Source organism: Alexandromys fortis, unplaced genomic scaffold, assembly GCF_014885135.2.
Source record: "Alexandromys fortis isolate MF-2015 unplaced genomic scaffold, M_Fortis_MF-2015_v1.1 scaffold_73, whole genome shotgun sequence".
Classification (NCBI taxonomy): domain Eukaryota; kingdom Metazoa; phylum Chordata; class Mammalia; order Rodentia; family Cricetidae; genus Alexandromys; species Alexandromys fortis.
Window position 1 is genome coordinate 8,627,246 of NW_026067959.1, and position 21,559 is coordinate 8,648,804.

A 21,559-nucleotide genomic window follows, 5' to 3' on the forward strand; every position below is an offset into this window, starting at 1 on the left:
CTTGAAATTAGATGATGAGGCCCTTTTTAATCCTCAGAGGACGAAGGAAAAACCCTTCCCAAACCAGTCCAACATCTCACTACAGTTCCTAAAATATGAACTTCTGAAGCAATTCTGTTCATCTCAGCCGATGAATTAAACGGGTCTTCATTAAAATCCCTTTGCTTAAAACAATTGGATGAATTTCAGGCCAAATTATTTAAAGCGTGCCTAGTATTTTCCTCATGGGAATAGTGCTCGTAACAGTCTCATATGAAGGCCATTAAATTTTTTGCCCCTAAATATAAACTGAATATGAAAAAAAAATTCAGAATATTTTGAATTTACCATGCCTCTGCCTTGTGTAGTCTCTCTACCCCAACCCAAACTTATTTTAGTATCATATAATTTCATTATTTAAACCAAAGACAAATAGAGGGAAGGCGTCATAACATGAGAAATGACAGAACAGATCTCAAGCTGGACAGATGAAGGACCCGGACCTCTCTCACTCCACCTGAACAGTGGCAACATGTCACTGGCTTTCCCATCCCACTTTGCTTCCAATGTGCACCCAGAATACATGAGACATGGACAAGGAAAGACCCCCAGCTTAAAGTCAAATTTCTATCTCTATGGAAAATTCGTGACTCCAAAGAGGAGTTAAGTTCAGTGGTAGGAGAGTAAAAGCATATTTTGGTGCATCTGAGTTTATGGGCTGGGAGGGTCAAACATCTTCAGCAAAAAGCTGGGCTGGAATAGTTGATCCAGAAAGCTACACAGGTCTAGTCGAGCCAGGAGGTGTCATAGCGGGGTCATGTGATAGGAAACCCGGAAAGGAGGAGGTTCTGCTCTTAAAGATGAAGTGTTCTCAGGGTTCAGGCTTTGGTGTAGGAGGCAAAATGGTAGCACAGCTGGGGAGGTGTGACGGATCAGTGAGTGAAGGCACACGCCCCCAAGCCTGACGTCTTGAGTTTCCCTGCACCTCCTGAAAGTTGTCCTATGACCTGTATACACATGTGCGTGTGTGCGCACGCACACACACACACACATACACAATTAATTAATTGCCTTTAAAAATTAAAAAAAATCTATATTTTGTCTTTGATTTTTTTTTTTTTTGGTTTGGGTTTGGGTTTGATTTTTCAAGACAGGATCTCTCTATATATATAGCTCCAGCTTTCCTGGAATTCAATCTGTAGAACAGGCTGGCCTGGAACTCACAGAGATCAGCCTGCCTCTGCCTCCCAAGTGCTGGGGTTAAAGTGTGCACCACTATGCCTTTAAAAGGGTTTTCTTAAAGAGTTTTAAAGTGATAGTAGTATAGTCTTAACAAGAATGGATGAGAGCACAAATAATGGCCTTACTACCAATAACCTTCGTCACGTGAGAGAAAAGAGTGGGGACTCTGGAGAGCAACATTTTCTCATCACTTTGAGAGTACATGACATCTTTTGCCAAAAGCATGACTTGGGTTTAAAATATGTTTTTAAATAGTTTGGGGTGGCATGATTCTTCCCTTTGATGAACATCATCCTTTATTTTTGTTTCACAGAAGTCAACAGAGTGGTTAAATGGGCTTTACTGTGAGCCAGCTCTGGAGTCCTGTGGCCATGTTCAGTGACAGATGCTCTGGAACCCAGAGGAGGAAGGAACCCAAAGGATGCTGGCCAGCACTGAGTAAGTATTCATTAGCCAGCAGCAGCTATTCTTCCTTGATGAGAGGATGAGCAGAGTCTTTCTTATCCAGAATCAAAAAGAACAATAAGATGAGACTTCAGCTCGTGGGCCCTCGACAGGAATGAATGGGAAACAGGAGTCACTGTATCATCCTTCTGCTTTGGCTTCCTTCCTGATGCTGAGAATAAGACACTGAGCTAAAGCAACTTAGGGGAAGAGAGGATCTCTTTAGCTTATACATCTAGGTCATCATCCATAACTGAGGAAAGTTGGGCAAGAAAGTAAGGCAGGAATCTGGAGGCAGTATCCATGAAGGAGCTTGCTGGCTGACTATAGCTTACTCACGGGCTCTTGCTCAGCTAGTGTTCTTATACAGCCCTGTACCACCTGCCTGTGGTTGGTACTGCCTAGAGTGGGCTAGCCCTGATTCTTAATTAATAACCAAGACAATCCCCCGGAGCCATGCTCACAGGCCAATTGGATCTAGACAACTCCTCAAGTGAGGTTTTCCTCTCAGATGACATTAGGCTGCGTCAAGTTACAATAAAAACTAAGGTACCCTTTTTTTCTTCCTTACGTGGTTTTAGATACACACGTGCTGATATTTATATGAACTCAGATATAAATGCTCTCATGCTGACTTTATCAAGAGGCTAACACTCTAGAAATGAAATCGTGGCCTGAAGTGGTTCATTATGTAGAAACTACGCAACTGCCACTGCCACCCTGTGCTTCAGAACCCAGCTTCTTCGGCCTTTTATTTGGGCTGAAGGCATTGTGGCTTTTCAGGAAATTCTCGGGGCTTTCAGAGAAAGTGGGCTGGAACCACTGAGTCACCCAGACTGAGCAGCTTCTAGGCCTCTCCTGCGTGCAGACAGCCATTTTGCACTCCCCAGTCCGACTGACATAAGCTGAACCCCTTCGAAATAGATATTCACTCTGCCAGGTCTGTTCTTCTAAGCAACCCTACTACCCCATGCTTATGTTCCTACCTCTATCATAATCATTTATCCAATACCTATCCTATCTATTTTCTTCAACCACCTTATATTTGAAAGCTTCAAATAATAGTTACTTCAATTACTGTCTCCTACATCACTATCTTGCCTGTATAAATAGCTAAGCTGGTTTAGAGAGCGAAGAGAGACAGGTCTTTAGCTCAAGACACGATTTCTTTAAAGAGGAAGTTAAAGAACAAACATTTTGAGGGTTTTGAGATTCACTTGAGACCATTCTTGCTGCCTTGTTGATCTACTAGTGTTTTGAAAAGCTTTGCTAGGAAAGATTTTGTTTTCTCCTCGCCCATTAGCTGATCCCTCTTTTGGGAATCCAGTGAGCAGCTGGGCTGTGCAAGCTGCTACCACCGGAGTGAAGGACTTTGGGTTGGGATTCTTGTGTGTGGAAAGGGTACATGTGTTTCTTACCATTTCTTATATTCTGACACAATATTTGCTGGTAACACACTCAAAAATTGGCAAGAGCTAAAAAAAAAAAAAAAACTACCCAGCTTTCCAACACTAAAATGCTTTAATTCATGCAGCTTATGCCTTGGGGGACTACAAAATTTGCCTCATTTAGATGAATATATGAGTTATGAGTTACTAATTACAAGATAAAGCTCTGAGATCAGAGAAACTGGACAAACCCTAAAGCCGACTGATACCATAATATAGTCCACATTTGTGCTGGATGGGAGAATACGCTGAGCTCTGAAACGCAGGGTCGTGACTTGGGTGGAATCAGAAGACTGCAGACTCCTTTTCTAGTCAGTTTCAAATGCTTACTGATATCCCCTGGCTCTGTGAAACTCTGACACTTGCGGCATAGATGAATTGGCACTACTTGTCCTCTCTATTCCAATGCCCAGAAGAGAAAAGTCTACGGAATGGTAAAGAGTATCTACACGTAGAAACTGTCTACATGTGCAAAGACATAAACACGTACATGGGCAAAAGCTTATACAATTTTTACCTAGAAAAATAATTTTAAAACAAATGCCCAAATGAAAACAGATGTGAAAAAAAAACTAAAGATGATCAATAAGACAAACAAATCTTCAGTTATCTGGAGAGTAGAACAAATGATTGGATACAATGGGCAATGCATTATTACACACACACACACACACACACACACACACACACACACACACATTGTTAGTGTGGCTTAGATGTGATTTATCTTTTAAAGGCTCAGTCTCAAGGTACACTAAAGTCCTTCTAGGATGGATACCTAGTGAATGTGACTAAGTCCACTCTAAGAAATGGATTGTTGCTGGCCTAGGGAGTGTATCAAGTTTCCTAAGGTTAGGGTCTTATAAAACTATAAGCCTGACTTTTCCCCATTCCCTAGCTTCCTACCTCCCATTTGGGTTCCTGCTTAAGGTCAGTCACTGTGCTTCTCGGCCATTAGATGCCAGTCAAATGGTTCGAACTTTCTGGCCACCAGTATCCTGAGCTAAATACCCTTTGTCCTTTATAAAGATTTCATTCATGAGTATCTTGCTAAAGTATTTTGCTCACAAAATAGATCTCAGAGAGTTGAATAAAAAGTTATGTAAAAGTATAATACAAACTGAGTCATAACTATCAGATGTATGACTGATCAGGAATGGAGAAATGAAGCGAGGTTTTATAAAAGTCACTTTTATGGCTTTTAGATTTCGCCACAAATCATAATTCAAGACCATCAACCTTTTGGAGGTATTTTTGTTATTTGGGGAGTTGCTTTAGTTTTGTTTTTGAGACAGAGTCTTACATAGGCTGGGCTCATTTCAAACTTGCTAGATGGCTGAGCCTGGCCTTCAACTCCTGATTCTCTTGCCTCTACCTCCCCAGTACTAAAGCTGCAGACATGAGCCACTACTCCTTTTGGGGGATTGACTTAAGGAGTTAAATACTTGAAAATCTTTTAAATATCTTGTGCAATAATGTTAAGTAAAACCAACTGGAATATGAACTGGATGGCTAAGGATTGGCAGACGTGTGTGTGTGTGTGTGTGTGTGTGTGTGTGTGTGTGTGTGTTTACTATAAATAACAAGAGTAAATAAATCTTAATGTGTTTGTTTATTTGGTGTTTTTTCACGTTTTGAGACTGGTTACTAGGTATCTCAGGATACCCTAGAGCTTACAGTCCTACTGCGCAGTCTCCTAATTGCTGCTATTACGGGCACGAGCAAACACGCAGCCTGCTACTGTTTTGCTGGCACTTGCTTTCTTCATTGGGAGGCTTCCTAAGAGCTGCTGCAGCAACCAAGTGCAGTCTTAGGGCCCAGTGCTTGGCTTTAGGATGAATGCCAGATGCTGCCTTTGACTATGCCTCCCTTTCCCGTTCTACAACTAAAGGGGCTTTGCCCAAAGGAATCCTCTTCGCTCCAGTGATTCACCCCTTCCTCCTGAACATCAAGAGCCTGCAATAATAACCCAGGAGTGTATACCATGAGTCAGTTTCGCTTTCCTGACTCCTGGGTCTCTGAAGAAGTCTGCGTTATCTACAATAGCAAAGCCCTGTCCTGTGTCTCACATAGTCCCTCAGGGGACCTCTGTTTTCCCTGAAGAGGTCCACTAACCATTAACAGATTCAGGTGAAAATCGAGGGATCACTCCTGAATTACAGCTCCTCATTTGCCCCAGCTTCAGAAAAACAAAAGTCTCAGCCTTAAATTAGGCAAATATCACCCCTTTTTTTCCTCATATAAATACTATTTGCCATAAACTAAAACAGCCATGCTTTAGGTATTGGAAGTAGTACTTAAAGCACCAAGAAAGACATCAGAGTAGAGCAAACCAGGGTTTCTCAATCTTGGCACTATTGACATTTGAGAAGCAGATCACACCATATAGTACCCAGTGCGGAAGGGGTCCTGTGCATTTAGGGTGGTTACTCTGCAGCGTCCCTGACCTGTTCCCCATTGGATGACAGTAGGATCCGCCAGTACTGAAAACCAAAAATGTCTCTGGATAGATACCATCAAGAGGCATCTGGGGAAACAAGAATCTCCCCCCTCATTATTTTTAAATTTAAATTGGATTTGAGAACTGCTTTTCAAAAATTAACTTGCTACTTTCTAGAAACACCTACAGCTACTTTAAAAGAAGGAAGGGGGTATGAATAAAGATAACTGTTTAATTTCATCTGATAGAACTTTTATGATAAGCCCCAATCCTGGAGTTTCTAGTGATCTCAGATCCATTAGTAAATTGAATTTATTTCTTAGACATTTAAAAGGAATCTTTGCTGCTCTAATATCTTCCCCCACACACACACACTCACTCACTCATTTTTTATCTCAGGCACAGCAAAACAACATTCTCAACAGATCACATGCTTGATAAACTTGATAAAGATGAGAAAATTTTGCACCTGTAATCTTCAGATTAAGAGATGGTTTTGTATGAGTCAATAATTTTTTTTTGCTTGTTTTGTTTTTTCAAGCCTAGGGATTGTGCTGAGGACCTCAGACACACAAGGCAAGCACTCAACCAACGAATCCATATCCCTGGGACTTGTATGGGTTAATGATTGCTTTGAGAGACTTGGTACCAAATGGAGTGCACAGAGAGACAGAACCCAATAAAGTTCCACATTTGTCTCTTCTTAAGAACTTTTGAAATAAAGATAAAGCCACAAAGACTTCTATAAAAGACATGATTTTTACAGGTTCTTAAAGATAATGGCTTAAAGATATCTTAAAGATACTGTTGCCTGGTGTAGGAGGTCCTTCTGTTTATTTGTTGCTTTCATTGGGAAATGAATAAAGAAACTGCCTTGGCCTATTGATAGGGCAGAACTTAGGTAGGCGGAGTAGACAGAACTGAGTGCTGGGAAGAAGAGCAGAGTGGAAGACGCCATGGGTCTCCTGCCTGAGACGGACGCCGGTTACAATCTTGCCAGTAAGCCACACAGAAATGGGTTAAATTAAGATGTAAGAATTAGCCAATAAGAAGTTAGAGCTAATGGGCCAGGCAGTGTTTAAATGAATGCAGTTTCTGTGTGATTATTTCAGCTGTAAGCTAGACAGGCGGCCCGGACAAACAAAGGACCCCCTCTCTTTGCAACAGTTGCCACTTTTGAGTACAATCACATGATATATGACCTCAAAAATCACTATGGTTTTGAGAACCATTGAGTCTTCTCAACAATGAAGAGAGATTAATTATTAGGTCTTCCTTTCGTGTTTATCATGAGTAGAACTATTCACTTTCTGCTCTTTGTCACCAGAGAGAGGTCTACAGCACTTGAAAAACATGATGGACTTATTTATTAGTCATATGGCTGCATTCCATTCAAGAGCACTTAGTACAGTATCACGCATTATAAACTGATTGAAATTGGAGCAATCTCCAGTTGACAATGTGGTTTTTTTAAAAATACAACTAATTTTAAGTTTACATTTTACTGAACACATCAAGCAGATCATTTCCGGCGTCTCTGAAAGTTATATAGTCCTTTTACATATTAAAATAGAAGTGAGAAAATAGATCTTTGGAATCTAGACTCTAAAGTACAGCCTGGTAACCTGAAGCAGATTTGGTATGACTGTTTAGACTGTGGATAAAACGCAAAAGGACAGGCCAAGAGTTGATAATAAAAAAAAAAGTTTCAAATTAGTCACATTTGGTGAAAGAAAAAAAAACTAAACACAGGTGGCTGTGATGTTCACACTGTCTAATATTTTTCAGACCAAAATACATCCTGAAATCCTCAACATTCAACTTCTGAACTCATTTCTAGTGACTGAAAGGAGATTTTAAAATCCAAAGGGGTTGTATTAAATGAGGCTGTTCTTTCACTCCTTATAAAATACTTTTGCCTTTTAGCAATGGAAACTAGAAATAGGCAGATGTTGAAATAGGCAGATGTTGAGGATTTTCGAGGCTTCTTGAGGATCAGGGTTGCTGGTCCTGAAAATCTGTTGGTTTGCGGGGCTTCTTTGGGGCCTTGAGCCCTTTGCCATCCACTCGTGCTTTATTTATCTGTTCCTGCAACTGGAGACAGCAGCTTGGTCTTCTTTAACATTCACTTCTGATAGGATTCTCGGACTTTGGCCTGCAGAGCATCACATGTCTTCTTGGCATCACCCAGAAGCATAGCTGTGTTGGGTTTGTAGAAGATCGGATTGTCTACTGCAGCATAGCCAACACCCAGGGACCTCTTCATGACAATGACCTACGAACCAAAGAGAGAAGAGATTCTATTCAACAGGACATGATAGGTGCAAAGTGTTGCCTTTTCCCTGGTTTTGTTGTTGTGCTTAAGTGTATGTTACTTTTTTACTTTTATTTATTTATATGCATAGGAAAATATAAATGCACAGTTATAGGGTGCAGGTATCTCAATGCATGTGGGTATGATTCAATACTTAAGTCAGGTAAAACATGTCTACCTCCTCTGACGTTTGTCATGTATTTATTTATGGTGGGAACAATCAAACTACTCCATTCCAGCTCTGTGAAAAATACAAGACATTACTCATAGAATCTAGTTGTGCAATAGCACACAGGATTTCTTTCCCGGGTGTAAGAAAGACCTGTCCCACTATGAATTGTTCAGTACCGATTATTTTTAAATGGATGTTTATGTTACATTAATGCTCATATTTAATCATACTCTTATGCCCATTAGAAGACAGTTCTTATTAAAAGTTTATCTGTAAGTGATAAGATTACAGTGATTTTTTTTTCATCCTTGCGCTTTTCTCTACAAAGTCTATGAATAACATTTTCTAATCAGAAAAACAACACAGTGAGGTCATTCATTTTTCTATGAATAAGCTAAAGAAAACAAGCTTAGCACATAAGCTTCCATATGCAAATTCTAACATAGATATAATTGAGTGGGGAAAACGGTATGATTCTTGTCTATCACTTTAGCCTAAATCAGAAAGTTCTTGGGCAAAGACATGTCAGAGTCATTTTTCTCAAGGATGGAACTAATACAATAGAGGACATCAGCAAAGCGCCATGATGGGGCTTGGTTGGCCGAGAAACACTGACATAACACAGATATACATACTGACATTTATTAAAGATTTTTATATCATGCAAATGTCAAATTGGTTCTTAAGAAATTAAAAGCCTCTGAATGGTCTTCTGGAACATACAATCTACTCAAAACTGGAAGCAGTGAAAATGTGCTCACACATTATATGACTAAGGTACAATAATGTGATTTTGAAGTCTCTCAAGTATTGACTACTATACGATTATATATATATATATATATATATATATATATATATATATATATGCCATACTTATGTGAGCAAGAACATTTTGAATCTACTCACTCATCTCAAACAGTACATTTTAAACTCATGTATTCGCAACAAAAGAAACAAAATTAATGGGTAATATACATTGTTACTATAGTTTCATTTTAAGTTATATTTTATCTTATTTTAATTATATGTCTGTGGTGGGGTGTGCAAATGCAAACTTTAGGGTCTGGAAGGTAATGGACCCCTAGTCACAGGTGGTGGTGAGCCTCCCAGTGTGGATACTGGGAGCTGAACTCTGGCCCTCCGCAAGAGCAGTAAACACTCTTAACTGCCAAGCACCCCTCTGGCCCCGGCCTTGCTGTAATTCTTACAATATAAGCATGGCTTCGGAGCAGTAAAGCAATGTCCCTCTTCTGGGTCAGAAGAGCATTTAAGAGTGTTTGAATTCTCTAAAATCTAGCAGTGAGCTTTGCTCAGGAGCCGTGTGCATAAGCGAAGGGTCCTTTCTCGTGCCATGTTATTGTTGGGATTTTTAAATCACCTCCCTGTTAGACAGTCCATAACAACATACAAATACCCCATAAAAAATAAATTGGAAAAAATGTGCTCGTCTTGGTATAGGAAGGCGATGATACTGAATCACTGTCCCAGAGGGAAGCCATCTGCTTCACTGGACTCAATCTGGACTTCGGCCAGACACATTCCAATTGCTTACAGCCCTTTCTTCAGCTGGGGTAACAGATTTTTGCTAATCCAGCCACATAATCTCATCTGGTTCTCCTCACGATGCAGCATTCACTCGGGTTCTATGGTGGCTATAGAGACCAGAAGGAAGCTAGACATGGAGACCTGGCCCTCCCCTATGCTCGCAACCCTGAGACTCCTGAAGGGCATCCCCAATTCTCATTAACAACCTAAGAACGTTTTGCGTGTATATATTTCAAGTGACATTTGATCGTGAGAATGAACGTAAGTCTAAAGATGTACCTGTTTAGACTTCCAGACCTCAAGAACTGGCATGCCAGCAATAATAGAGTTGGGATCCTCTTGAGCTGCTGAGTTCACAGTGTCATTAGCTCCAATGACAAGAACCAAATCAGTGTCTATATTTGAAGGCAGAGAGGAGAGACAGAAATTATAAAACACGGTGGGGCATTGCACTTCTTTCTAGGCAACTTACAGTGATTTATTAACAAAAACAAAACTAAATACTTGTAAGAGGCTCACTTATGCTACACACAGCTTTACCAGAAAACGGCACCGAGCTAGAAGCCAGCAGTAGGACCTGCACAGAGCTTTCGCCTCCTGACCAAAACTTGCTCTATGATGCTTACCCTCCCATCGGAGCTACCTAATCTGACTTTATAATTGGTTTATTGTCTCCAAATTATCTTGCTAGTCACATGATTTTATAAGATCTGAATCCATTTTCAACTCTTAAAATGACCAATTAAGATGCAATCTAATGTCAAAATAAACAATGTCTAAAAGTCTGTGCTGTATTAAAGCTGTGTCCATAATTCCTGGAACTGGTTGGTTTTACACATAATTTAACAACAGTTAAATTTAAAAAGGAGCGTAAAATTAAAATGGCCTAAATTCTCTCTTTAAGGACTATAATTTAAATTACCTAAGGATGCTGCTATAATGCCATGTGCATCTAGACATACACACTGTTTCGTTGTTGTTTTCCTCTAATAAACAATGTGTGTGTGTGTGTGTGTGTGTGTGTGTGTGTGTGTGTGTGTGTGTGTAGTTTACAGTGGATTCTTGCCAGAGGGAACTGGTCTAATTTTAACAAACATGATCTTGGGCCAAACATCATCACCATTCCACATCAACACAATGACAGCTATAAAGTACAGTGTCTTATCTTATGAAGTCCCAGTACTTATAAATGAAGAGGGGAGGAGAAGAGAGGAGAGGAGAGAAAGCACACATGAGCTACTTCACTGATCAAGACTTGGTACAATAGAAAAACTAGCATTTCAGACACCAAGCACTCATCTGCAGAAGCACTTCTGGAAATGAGGAGTCTGTGGTGAGTGTGTAGTTCAAGGCTACCAGAGTAGGGCCCTGGATTCAATAGCCAGGTCTATCCAGGTTCCAGATTCACCTGTGCACTATGCCCCAGGACTTTCGGCATCCTTCAGTTCTCGTGAAAGAATACATTCAACTGTGCATTTGATAAATTTATTGCAACTCATTGAATAAAAGCCTTCGCCCATCTAACTGTGGCCTCGTGTCTATTATATGCACATTACTCTTGAATTTCTCGGTCTTCACTAACCCTACAATCCTATTCTAAATGTACTACCACTTCATGCCTAATATCTAAGGGTGTTGAAAGCATGCCATCATCTTTCTCCACTGCTTACCTGGGAAATCATTGTTGATCTCATCCATTTCCAGCACAATATCATAGGGCACTCCCGCCTCAGCAAGAAGCACGTTAAGCTGGCCAGGCATTCGGCCCGCAACTGGGTGAATTCCAAACCTGGACATGAAACAAATGAACAGCTGGCCTAACTTGATAGGCCAAGTGTGCAGAGGTTCCAGCATCCCCTCCGAATCTGCACGCCTTGTTCTTGGCACCTCTGCTTTCTCCTAGCCCTATCTGATTTCTGCAAGCAGAAGGGGGATTTGGTGAGAAATATGGTCATTTACAAATGCTGAAGTTGGAAATTCAGTGTCTTAGGACTTATAAACTATAGCTTCTTAAAACAACACAGTAACTTTGAAACCTTATTCTTCCACGTATGTCTTAGGTACCACGACCTTTCAACAGTACTAATAAATAATATCTCTTCGCATTTAAGGGCATCATATTCTCCCATGGTACTTTCTGATAGATCCTAATCTCTTAAAACAGCAAATTGGTCTGGAATTGTTTCCAATTTAAAAGTCAACATTAGTCTATCAAACATGGCCGCCATGTTCAGTTTTAGCCCCTATGATAAAAGGCGGAGAAAAAAATACTATACTCATAGTGTTGAAGGTTCTGTTTTTTCAGAGAATGATACTAAACATCACAAAAGAAATGAGATAGTGACACACTGAAGTATTTAAAGGATGAAGTACATAACACATGGAGTTCTGTAGTTAAAGCAAAGAGGCTGAAGCATCAGGCGGTTTCTTCCAACCAGACACATTGTTCTTTGTATATCAATCCTGTCTTGGCCACCATATTTATCTTTCAACACCTGGCACATAGGAAGAGTTCACAAAAAGTGAATGAATAAATTCAGAGAAGAAATGTTATTTGCAGAATCTCTTGGTAGGTATCCATCAAACCTCAGCTTTAACACAGTTGAGAGAGGATAGAGAGACGGGAAAGAGGACATGAGAAGGGAAACCATCCCCCATTCCAAACTTTGGTTGGAGCTCCTCATCAGCCCAGAGGCAGGAATTCCAGCACACCTAACCTTTGCTGTGAGGTTGCCTAGAAACAATATCCTTTTGCATGTAAATGTTGCTAATAATAATAATATTAAAGTAGCAATGAGTCATTGCTGTATATTAAGCAATGACTCATTGCTGTATATTAAGACCTAAGCATATGGATCAGCCCTCATCAGAGAAGCTTCTTCTGGCAGCAGTGGTTAATACAGAGACCCACAACTCAACAACACGGACGGAATGAGAGACTTTGAAGTATCCAGCCCTAAGTGGGCTATCTACGTCACACCCCTCTCCTCAAGGCTCAGGAATGTATGTGGAAGAGGGGGAAGAAAGAGTATAAGAGTTGGAGGTAGTGAGTGACTTCAAGGAAGAAGCATTTTCCAGGCACAAGAAGCTATTCACAATTGAGAGCTCTTGGAGAGGGAATGTCAGTCTTCTCTAAAGGACTGATGTTGAGTCTATCAGTCATGTTTCTTAGCAGGCCTCGTGCTCAGGAATAGTTGGCCAACTCAACCTAAACTCCACACGGTTATTTAGTAGTTGTTGTTGTTTTATTTTGTCTCTCTTTGCCTAGGAGAAAGAAAGAGCACGAAGTTGGGTCAGTAGGAAGGTGGGGAAGGACACTGGGGGAGGGGAAGAATACAATCTATACATGGCATGAAATCCTCAGTGAATAGACTACAACACCGGGGGGAGAAACATGCACATATACGGCCTTACTCTTTTCCTAGACACAGACCTACAATTTTTTTTAGACATGTCGCGGGAACCCCTATTCATAATAATGTTTAATAGCACCCCCTTATGCAACCTTTGTCACCTACATGTATATCTTACCAGATTAAAATCCTATGCAAATGATTACCAGAGCCTCCCTATTAATCCCACTCAGTGAAGCAGAGAGAGAGTCAAGAGAGATGGCTCTGCAGTCAAGAGCACTTGCTGCTCTTCCCAAGGACTGGAGGCACAGCTCTCAGGAGCCAAGGTTGCTAACAACCACCTATATATAGCTCCAGCTCCAGGGGATCTGCTGCCCTCTTCTGGCCTCCATACATATTGCACTCATGTGCTCATATTCCCACAGGACCTTAATGCTTACCTTGAACCAACACAAATAACCTAGGATAATTATAAGATAGCACCTAAGACTTTTAGGATTAGGACATGAATGTATGGAGGGAATGTATTGTTTAGTCAACCACAAGTAATATTAAAAGTCCATGAACTAGGGTTCTATTTTAGCTGACAACCCAATATACACACTCTGTGTTTTTCTTTTAGAACTCAATGCTTAGAAACTCTTTGGTTCCAATTTTTTATTTAATTTTAATTTAGTTTTGTTTTATTTTTAATACTGCCTTTGTTGTCTTTAAATTTCTCTGTCTACCATTTTTATGCTTTTAATAGTGATGTCTTGGACCAAGTTAAAAAAAATCAAGACTCTTGAAATATATTAGCTCTTCTTGTTCTAACATCTTGATTAGCTACAGACTGCATAAAGACAATATTTCTGTTTGGCTAGCTGTGGAGGGTAAATAAGCACAAAGCCAGCCATCATGTTACAATGGCTACCCCAAAGGGGGAATCACTTTATATATCTGTTTGCATAATAATTTATTATACTGAGCTTTAGGGCTGTATGTTTGGAGCAAACTTCATGTAAGATTATTAAAAGAGAATGCCAATGTTTTGAGAGAAATAACAGAACACATTCAAATTTGTAGAAATATATATGCACGCTGATGAGTCAACATGAATTTATAACAATTCTGGCCCATGGAGCTGGCTAATCTCCAAAGCACGTATTAAAATTAATTATATTAGACACCGGTTGGCCATAACCAGCAATTTCCATGAACGGACCGGCCAAAGCTCATCAATGCTCCGTCATCACATAAGGAATATCCAGATCCAGAATTCTAACATAGAAAGACTACCAGCCTTTGAGTTCTTCTCTTTGGGCCATTAAAACGATCCTTTATTATGCACATACTTTAAACACTAAGTCAGCTATCCCTGACCACAGCAGGATTCTACAAAGGAAAACCACTGCTAATGGAATCAAAGAGTGGTCACCCATGCACCCATAACTTTCTTCATCCCCTCCATCCCCTCCTGCACCATCATTACAAGAGGGTATCACTGTACTCTTTCCACCAGGGGCTCCTTGAGCACAAGAGCCATGTCTTACTAAGCAGTCCCCAAGGTCCCTGAAGTCCCCAAGGTCCCTGGCACTCTATTTCAGGCCCTCCATGAAAAGAAAAAGGTTTCAGACAGCATATCCCAAGAATATACACTGACTGATAAAACTTTAAATTTCTTTCTAATGAAAGAATTGGGGGTAGGGGCTGAGAGATGGCTCAGAGGGTAAGAGGTTCCAGAGGTCCTGAGTTCAATTCCCAGCAACGACATGGTGGCTCACAACCATCTGTAATAAGATCTGGTGCCCTCTTCTGGCCTGCAGGGATACATGCAGGCAGATGCTATATACATAATTAATAAATAAATCTTAAAAAAAAGAATTTGGGGCTTGGGTAGCAGTCAGAAGTTTTCATATGCACAAACATTTGGACAATTGACTTCTACACCCCTCAGTTTCCTCATGAGGGTGATGAAAGCGAAAGGAAAGCTTCTCCAGGGGATTGTGGGATTTAAATATGACAGCTAACGAAGAACTTTACCTACAAAGTGCTTTTCACCAGCACCAAACAATGGTCCCCAAGCCAGGGAGAGGTGGTACATGCCTTTAATCCCAGCACTGAGGAGGCAGAGGCAGAGGCAGGTAGAGCTCTGTGAGTTTGAGACCAGTCTTGTCTACAGAGTGAACTCCAAGACAGCCAGAACTACACACTGAGAAACCATGTCTTAAAAAAAAAAAAAAAAAAAAAAAAAAGAATGGGCCCTAGCCCCTATAGACTCATATAATTGAGCGCTTGGTCATTATGGAGTGGAGCTACTTGAGAGGGATTAGGAGGTGTGGCCTTACTGGAGGAAGTATCACTGAGGGTGGACTTGGAGGTTTCAAAAGCCCAAACCACGCCCAGTCTCTCTTTTTCTGCTGCCTGTGGATTTGTGGATTCGGATGTAGAACTCTCAACTGCTTCTTCAGCACCATGTCTGCCTGTATGCCACCATGCTCCCCACCATGATGAAAATAGACTAAGCATCTGAAATTGTAAGCAAACCCTAATTAACTGCTCTCTTTCATACGAGTTTTTGTGCTCATGATGTCTCCTCACAGCAATAGAATACTGGCTATGACAATAACCCAGCACAGCAATCAATTGCACTAGTCTGCTCAAATACACCTTAGAAATAGAAATGCTCATTGTACTCAACAATTAAGTGTATATTCTCTATGCACACATATTCCAAACCAACATGCATTTTGACCTCCAACAAATGTTAGGGTTTTTTTTTAAGTAACATTCTAGGTTGCTTTTCCAATTTTTACCTTGAAATGCTAATGTAGTATACTACATTACTATATATAGTAAATATTGATATGGTCTCCCAAGTGCTAGAAGTTCTTTGTACTTGCAACAACAACAAAAAAAAGAGAAATGATACAATCAATATAAATTAAAATTAATAATAATGAACATTAGACTCACTGAGAACTTTGTAATAACTAATATTCAGAGGCATGTCAAATTTCAGAAGTCCGCAGTTAAGCATTCAATAGATACCAGTAGACAGAAAAGTATTGCTTTATTTGACAGACACAGCAAACAACCTCACCAAAGCCAGAATAATCTCTGAAAGTATCTTCCACACTTTTTGTCATTTTCATCTTTCAACTATGAAAATTATAGTCTTTGGTGGAAACTTATATAACAAAGAAGCTTAGTACTCAGTTAGCAATTAAAAATAGGCTCAAGTCCTTTGGGGGAGAAATGGGGCAATCTACTCTAATGAAACAACCCAATCTGTTGGGTTTTAATTAGTCAAGAAAGAATAAAAACAAGTAAGAATATACACAGAACTATTCATGGACATCTAGTAATTGGATAAAATCTGGGAAGGGAGCAGTTCAAAAGTATCACTTTTTTAAAGCTTCTTTTGTATTCAACAATGATATAAACCCCATTCTTACAGCTTTTTGCAACTCTACATTAGATTTCAAATACTGCACGTTTTAAAGGAGACAAAACTCCATCTTCACGCAACAACATGAATTCCCATGATCACAGGCTTTGAAGACGATATATCCTAACCAGGGTTCACTGTAGCAGTTGGTCTTGGACACGTAGAGCTATTAAAGATTATAAAACATTCCTCCACATGGGTCCTACCACAAATGTTCAAATAAATCCTATTTTCCTTTTGACATTATGGAAATGCCTGTCTAGGTCAGCTATGAAACACGAAAAATGGATTATTGAATTGAGCATTCTAATTCAACAACTAGACAAAGAAACTAAGTCCAGTGGGGCCCCTTCCTAGTGCTTCTAGAATTTTCTCCAGCTTGTAGACTCAAAATTTCAAATACTAAAAGGCTCCGTGGGCGGTTTTGTTTGCTTTGTTCTTTGCCTCTTTTTTTTTTTAAGATGTACTTTATAACCTTCAACCACTCAGTTTTAACTCCTTATATTCACTGTGCAAAATAATTTCTATATTTAGCACCTTTGAAGGGTTAACTTCCTATACGTGATGGAATTTTCATCTTAAAAACAAATTGTAAAATGAGGGCAATGCAGATGACAATATTTTGGAATTCTGCCTTCCCAAAGCCATTGCCTCACAATTTTCTAAGTATTTTGGTGACTGGTAGATTAGTAATAAGACAGAAAGAAAAGTAAAAAGAGGATTCATTTGCTGAAAACCTATTTCTATTTTAAAACCACAGATATCTTTAAATCATTAAAACTTTTGTCATGGTTCCTAACAGTAGGAGTGGGGACCACCTCTGACTCTTTTGCTTGCTTTTGGGAACCTTTTCCTCCTACTTGGTTGCTTCTTTCGGCTGTGATATGAGGGTATGAGCCTAGTCTTCTTGTAACTTGTTAAGCCAAGTTTGGCTAACATCTCTGGGAGGCCTGTTCTTTTCTGAAAGGAGAGGGAAAAGGAGCAGATAGGGTAGAGGGGAGAAGGGGACCAGAAGAAGTGGAGGGAGAGGAATCTGCAGTCAGAATGAGAGAAGAATGAATGAATGAACGAATGAATGAATGAACTGTTATCATAAATACTTGTAGTTTTATGTCGCCCCTGTATCCATTTGGAAAACAGGGCTATTACATTCAAGAAACACAGTGTGGTTGGTTGAATGTGACTGGCCCCATAATCTCACACAGAGTGGCACTATTAGGAGGTGTGGCTTTGTTGCATTAGGTATGACCTTGTTGGAGGAAGTGTGTCACTGTGGGGGCGGCCTTTGAAATCGCCCATCCTCAAGCAAAGCTCAGTGTCACAGTTCACTTCCTGCTGCCAGCAGGTCAAGATGGAGAACTCTCAGTTCCCTCCCCACCGCCACACCTGCCTGCATGCTGCCGTGTCGGCCGTGATTGAATGGAGACGGAAACCGTAAGCCAGTGTCCACCAAATGTTTCCCTTTAGAAGAGCTGCCATGGTCACAGGGTCTCCTCACAGCACTGGGAACCCTAAGACACGCCGCTTAGTCATCCCTGACAATCTCCAGCTTCCAGCTTCCTGTTTACCCCTCCCTGAGGCCGATCCAGGTTCGGCTCTGTACGTCCGAAGCTATGCTGCAGTCTCGCTGCGGCCCATAGATTCCTGTCCACTTTGTCTAAACTCACGAAACAGGCAGAACTCCTCACAGAGAGACTGTTTGGATACTGCCTTGGACCCAGCACAGACCTGGGGTTAATGCTCATTCATTCTCTCTCTCTCTCTCTCTCTCTCTCTCTCTCTCTCTCTCTCTCTCTCTCTCTCTCTCTCTATCTCTCTATCTCTCTATCTCTATCTCTATCTCTCTCTCCTCGGCTGCTGACTGAACATGATGGTTTCCCTCTAATCTTCCCAGGTGGCCTTAATCTATGGCCTTCTTCTCTCTGGAATTTTTACGTAATGAACCGTCTCTGTGATGTCACAGAATTCATTAGACTTCCTCCTCTGTGTGACCCGGCCAACAGGCCCTCTTCACGGTAGGCTTCTCCTAGGGACTGCTCACCGTGATAGGCATTTACTGGGTATATATCAATCAAGAGACACAAGGGCAAGCAACCTGTTATGAATCACGGTCACAGACTAGGCACTCGGGCATCAGGAAACAATGTCATATGAAAGTCACACTATAAACAACCATTGTGTCGCCTACTCAGGAGCCCTGCCAGGACAGGGCTAAGATTTAAAAGCACCTTTCTAGCAGGGACACTAAAGCCAAATTAGAGGAACATCACACCTTAAGAGTGAAATTAGACCTTAAAGATCCTCCTAGGACCTTCAAGCCATTCTAGGAGAGGAAACAGTTATTTGGAGTTACACCATGTTAGAAACCCCACCGTAAATGCAAGAGATAGCCCTTCAAGGATCTCCGAATTCTATATTTGCATGTGACAATAACCTGTTCTGAGGAGGATGCATGGAAGTAATAAAAGAATTCGTTACTAGAGTTTAAATTTTACTTGTACATTTCTCCTGTGGACAACATGGCAGGTGGACGAAAAGAAAAGGCCTTGTGGTCTATCAAATACTTGTCAAAATTTTTGACTGACAGTCATAAGTCTTTTAAAAACACCAGGAGAAGGAGATGTTTAGGAGTAATTTTAGTAAATTGGTTTAAAACAAAAACCTTCTAAAATATGAGGTCAGCATAGTAAATGTTACTCAGATCATCTTCGGTCACCACTAACTGTGTGGGGCTAGTCTTTTCATCTCAAGAGAATCATGGTAATGAGATTTAAAAAAAATCTCCATGACAAGGCAGCTGCTGTCCATAAAAATCAATCACTGTAAAAGACCACGCAGTCACTGTCTCTGGTGAGGCCTCTCAGGCTAAGCACAGATACTGCACTTCTAAAATGCCGAGCATTATTAAAAGTTCAGACAAAGTCATTCATACAATTCCAAATGAAAAGAAATACTTCATTTAATTTCCTATGGCTTGCCAGCATGCGGATAATGCTTTGTGCCTTCCTTTCTTCGTTTGAGGGCAATTAAGAGCTAAACTGCTACTCTGGTTCTGAAATCTGGTATTCATCCATATTCTTTCCTTCCTCGGGGAGGAAAATATGTTATGCAAGTCAAAGAGCTTACGAAAGTGTCTCAGGGGCACAATTTTTCTAACATAGAATAATGGACCCTGTTCTGCCAGTGTGAGTGAAGAGATGCTTGACAGTCTACAGACAAGCTTTCCGGCTCTCCATGGCGCATACAGCACTGGGCTACTCAAAGACATAGCGAGTCCTCCGAGTGGACCAGGTACGAGAATCCCATCTGAATGGTAACACCGTCCTCTGTCTTTCTCACACCAAGATACAGCCTGGACTTTCTACGACTGAGCTAAATCCAGTTATCTAGCTCGGAGTGACAACCTTGCGACTACTGACCCTACTTCTGTTCCCAAAAATAATTAACAGGACCATGGATGACCATATCAGAGTGAAAATTAAACTTCCCTTTCTGACCAGTGTTCTAGAACATTACATTCTGGCATACTGTAGTGGTTTAGTTAAAAATTATACGTAATTTCATCCATTTGCCTGGATAATAATCCTGTTGAATGCTCTTGGAATGCAATAGCTAACGAGCACCGTGAAATGACAATTGGAAGCGAGATTCAGAAGAATCTGGAGATGAAATAAGAAGAGGACTTGTATTCACATGGCTCTGCCCACACGAATCTCATTGAAGGATTAGATGAACTGGGTTTATTATAACTAATCTTGAACTAGAAGTCAAAAATCACCCCATGGTCAGAAACACTGACTTCATCCGACAATGGTGCTCTTTTTCAAACTGGTGTCATTCCTGCAGGAGGAGTGGGGTGGGGTGGTGGGTCGAAGGAATAAGTCCTGGAGAAGACATTACAAAGTGCCTGAAATTCTAACTGTTACCACAGACAGTCTTCGCAACACCAATCTGGAGAGGGCGGAGGACAGGAAACCACCAAATGATCTAGAGAAAGGGCTGCCACTTCCAAAACTCTTCCCTGGCACCCCTAATCTAGGGGATGGCTGTCGGTCCTATGCAAATGGCTCAGATCTGCATGAACGCATGTACTTGCTTTGCTTCTCCTTCCTCTCTGACGCCAAAAGTTTACCCATTGGCACAGCCACACAAATAACCTCCCTCCCACCCTCTTCCTTCTGTGTTTTTCAAGAAGGCAAGCCAAGTAGCAGAAGTACTAGCTAATTTATCACTACCAGCTGTAACTAGAACTGACCCGGTGGGCTATGATGACACGCTTCTTCCTCTTTTCAGTTGGCATTTGGATTTGCGAGTTATAAATATCCCCCACTTCAGAACTGAATTCTGTAATCTATGTCCCACCCTCTCAGTGAATGCAAAGCCCTGTAGCACTGTGGTAGTTTGAACGACAATGGCCCCCAGAGGGCTTGTATGTTTGCATGCTTAGTCCCCAGTTAGTGGAACTGCTTGGGAAGCATTAGGAGGTGTAGCCTTCTTGAGGAAGTATGCAGCTGGGGATGTTTTAAAACACCCATACCAGGCCCTATCTCTATCTCTATCTCTTTATATCTCTCTCTCTCTCTTTCTCTCTCTCTCTATCTCTCTCTCCTGCCTGTAGATCAGGATTTAGGGCTCCTAGCTACTGTTCAGGCATCATGCCTATCGGCTCCCTGCCATTATGGTCATGAACTAACCTTCTAAAACTGTAAGTAATCCACCAACCAAATGCTTACTTTTGTAAGAGTTGCCTTGGCTGTGGTGGTTCTTCACAGACAAGCACTACGAAATCAGATGTTTTATTCACTGATCTCACCCCAGACCCAGAATAGAGCCTGGAGCACAGTACTACAAGATTGTATGTTCAGTGATTGGTCATAAATATGAATAGTCATGTCTTTAAGAAAAGAACGCAGCAGAACTATCATGAGACTGCCAGATAACGTCGCTCTACTAGGTCGTCCGCCTGGCCCGCTTCCTTTCCCTTCAGAAGCATGCGCCTCATGTGGCAGCTCTTCCTGGACCCTAAACATGACACAGCATAGGAAGCTGAACACTGCCTGTTTGATTCTAGGTCAGAGATCCAAGCTAGTCCACCTTTAAGTGTGTTGAGGAATCAATGTCTCAGAAAAAGAACACACATTTAAACCTATAGCCACACTACATAAAACTATAAAACACTAATAAACTAC

The 21,559-nt window shown here is 40.9% G+C and overlaps 1 protein-coding gene across 4 annotated transcripts in view; it reads right to left on the reverse strand.

Annotated features, from left to right (window-relative positions):
* Nucleotides 1-6,897: 6,897 nt before the first annotated feature.
* Nucleotides 6,898-21,559, reverse strand: part of Nnt (nicotinamide nucleotide transhydrogenase) — an 86,023-nt gene continuing 71,361 nt past the window's right edge. For all 4 annotated transcript variants that reach the window (XM_050152781.1, XM_050152780.1, XM_050152782.1 and 1 more), the window contains exons 20-22: nucleotides 11,258-11,376; nucleotides 9,867-9,982; nucleotides 6,898-7,828 (exon numbers count right to left, since the gene is read on the reverse strand). In XM_050152781.1, the coding sequence (XP_050008738.1) occupies nucleotides 7,679-7,828; nucleotides 9,867-9,982; nucleotides 11,258-11,376 (385 nt within the window). In that variant the 3' untranslated portion in view covers nucleotides 6,898-7,678. The remainder of the gene's footprint in view (nucleotides 7,829-9,866; nucleotides 9,983-11,257; nucleotides 11,377-21,559) is intronic.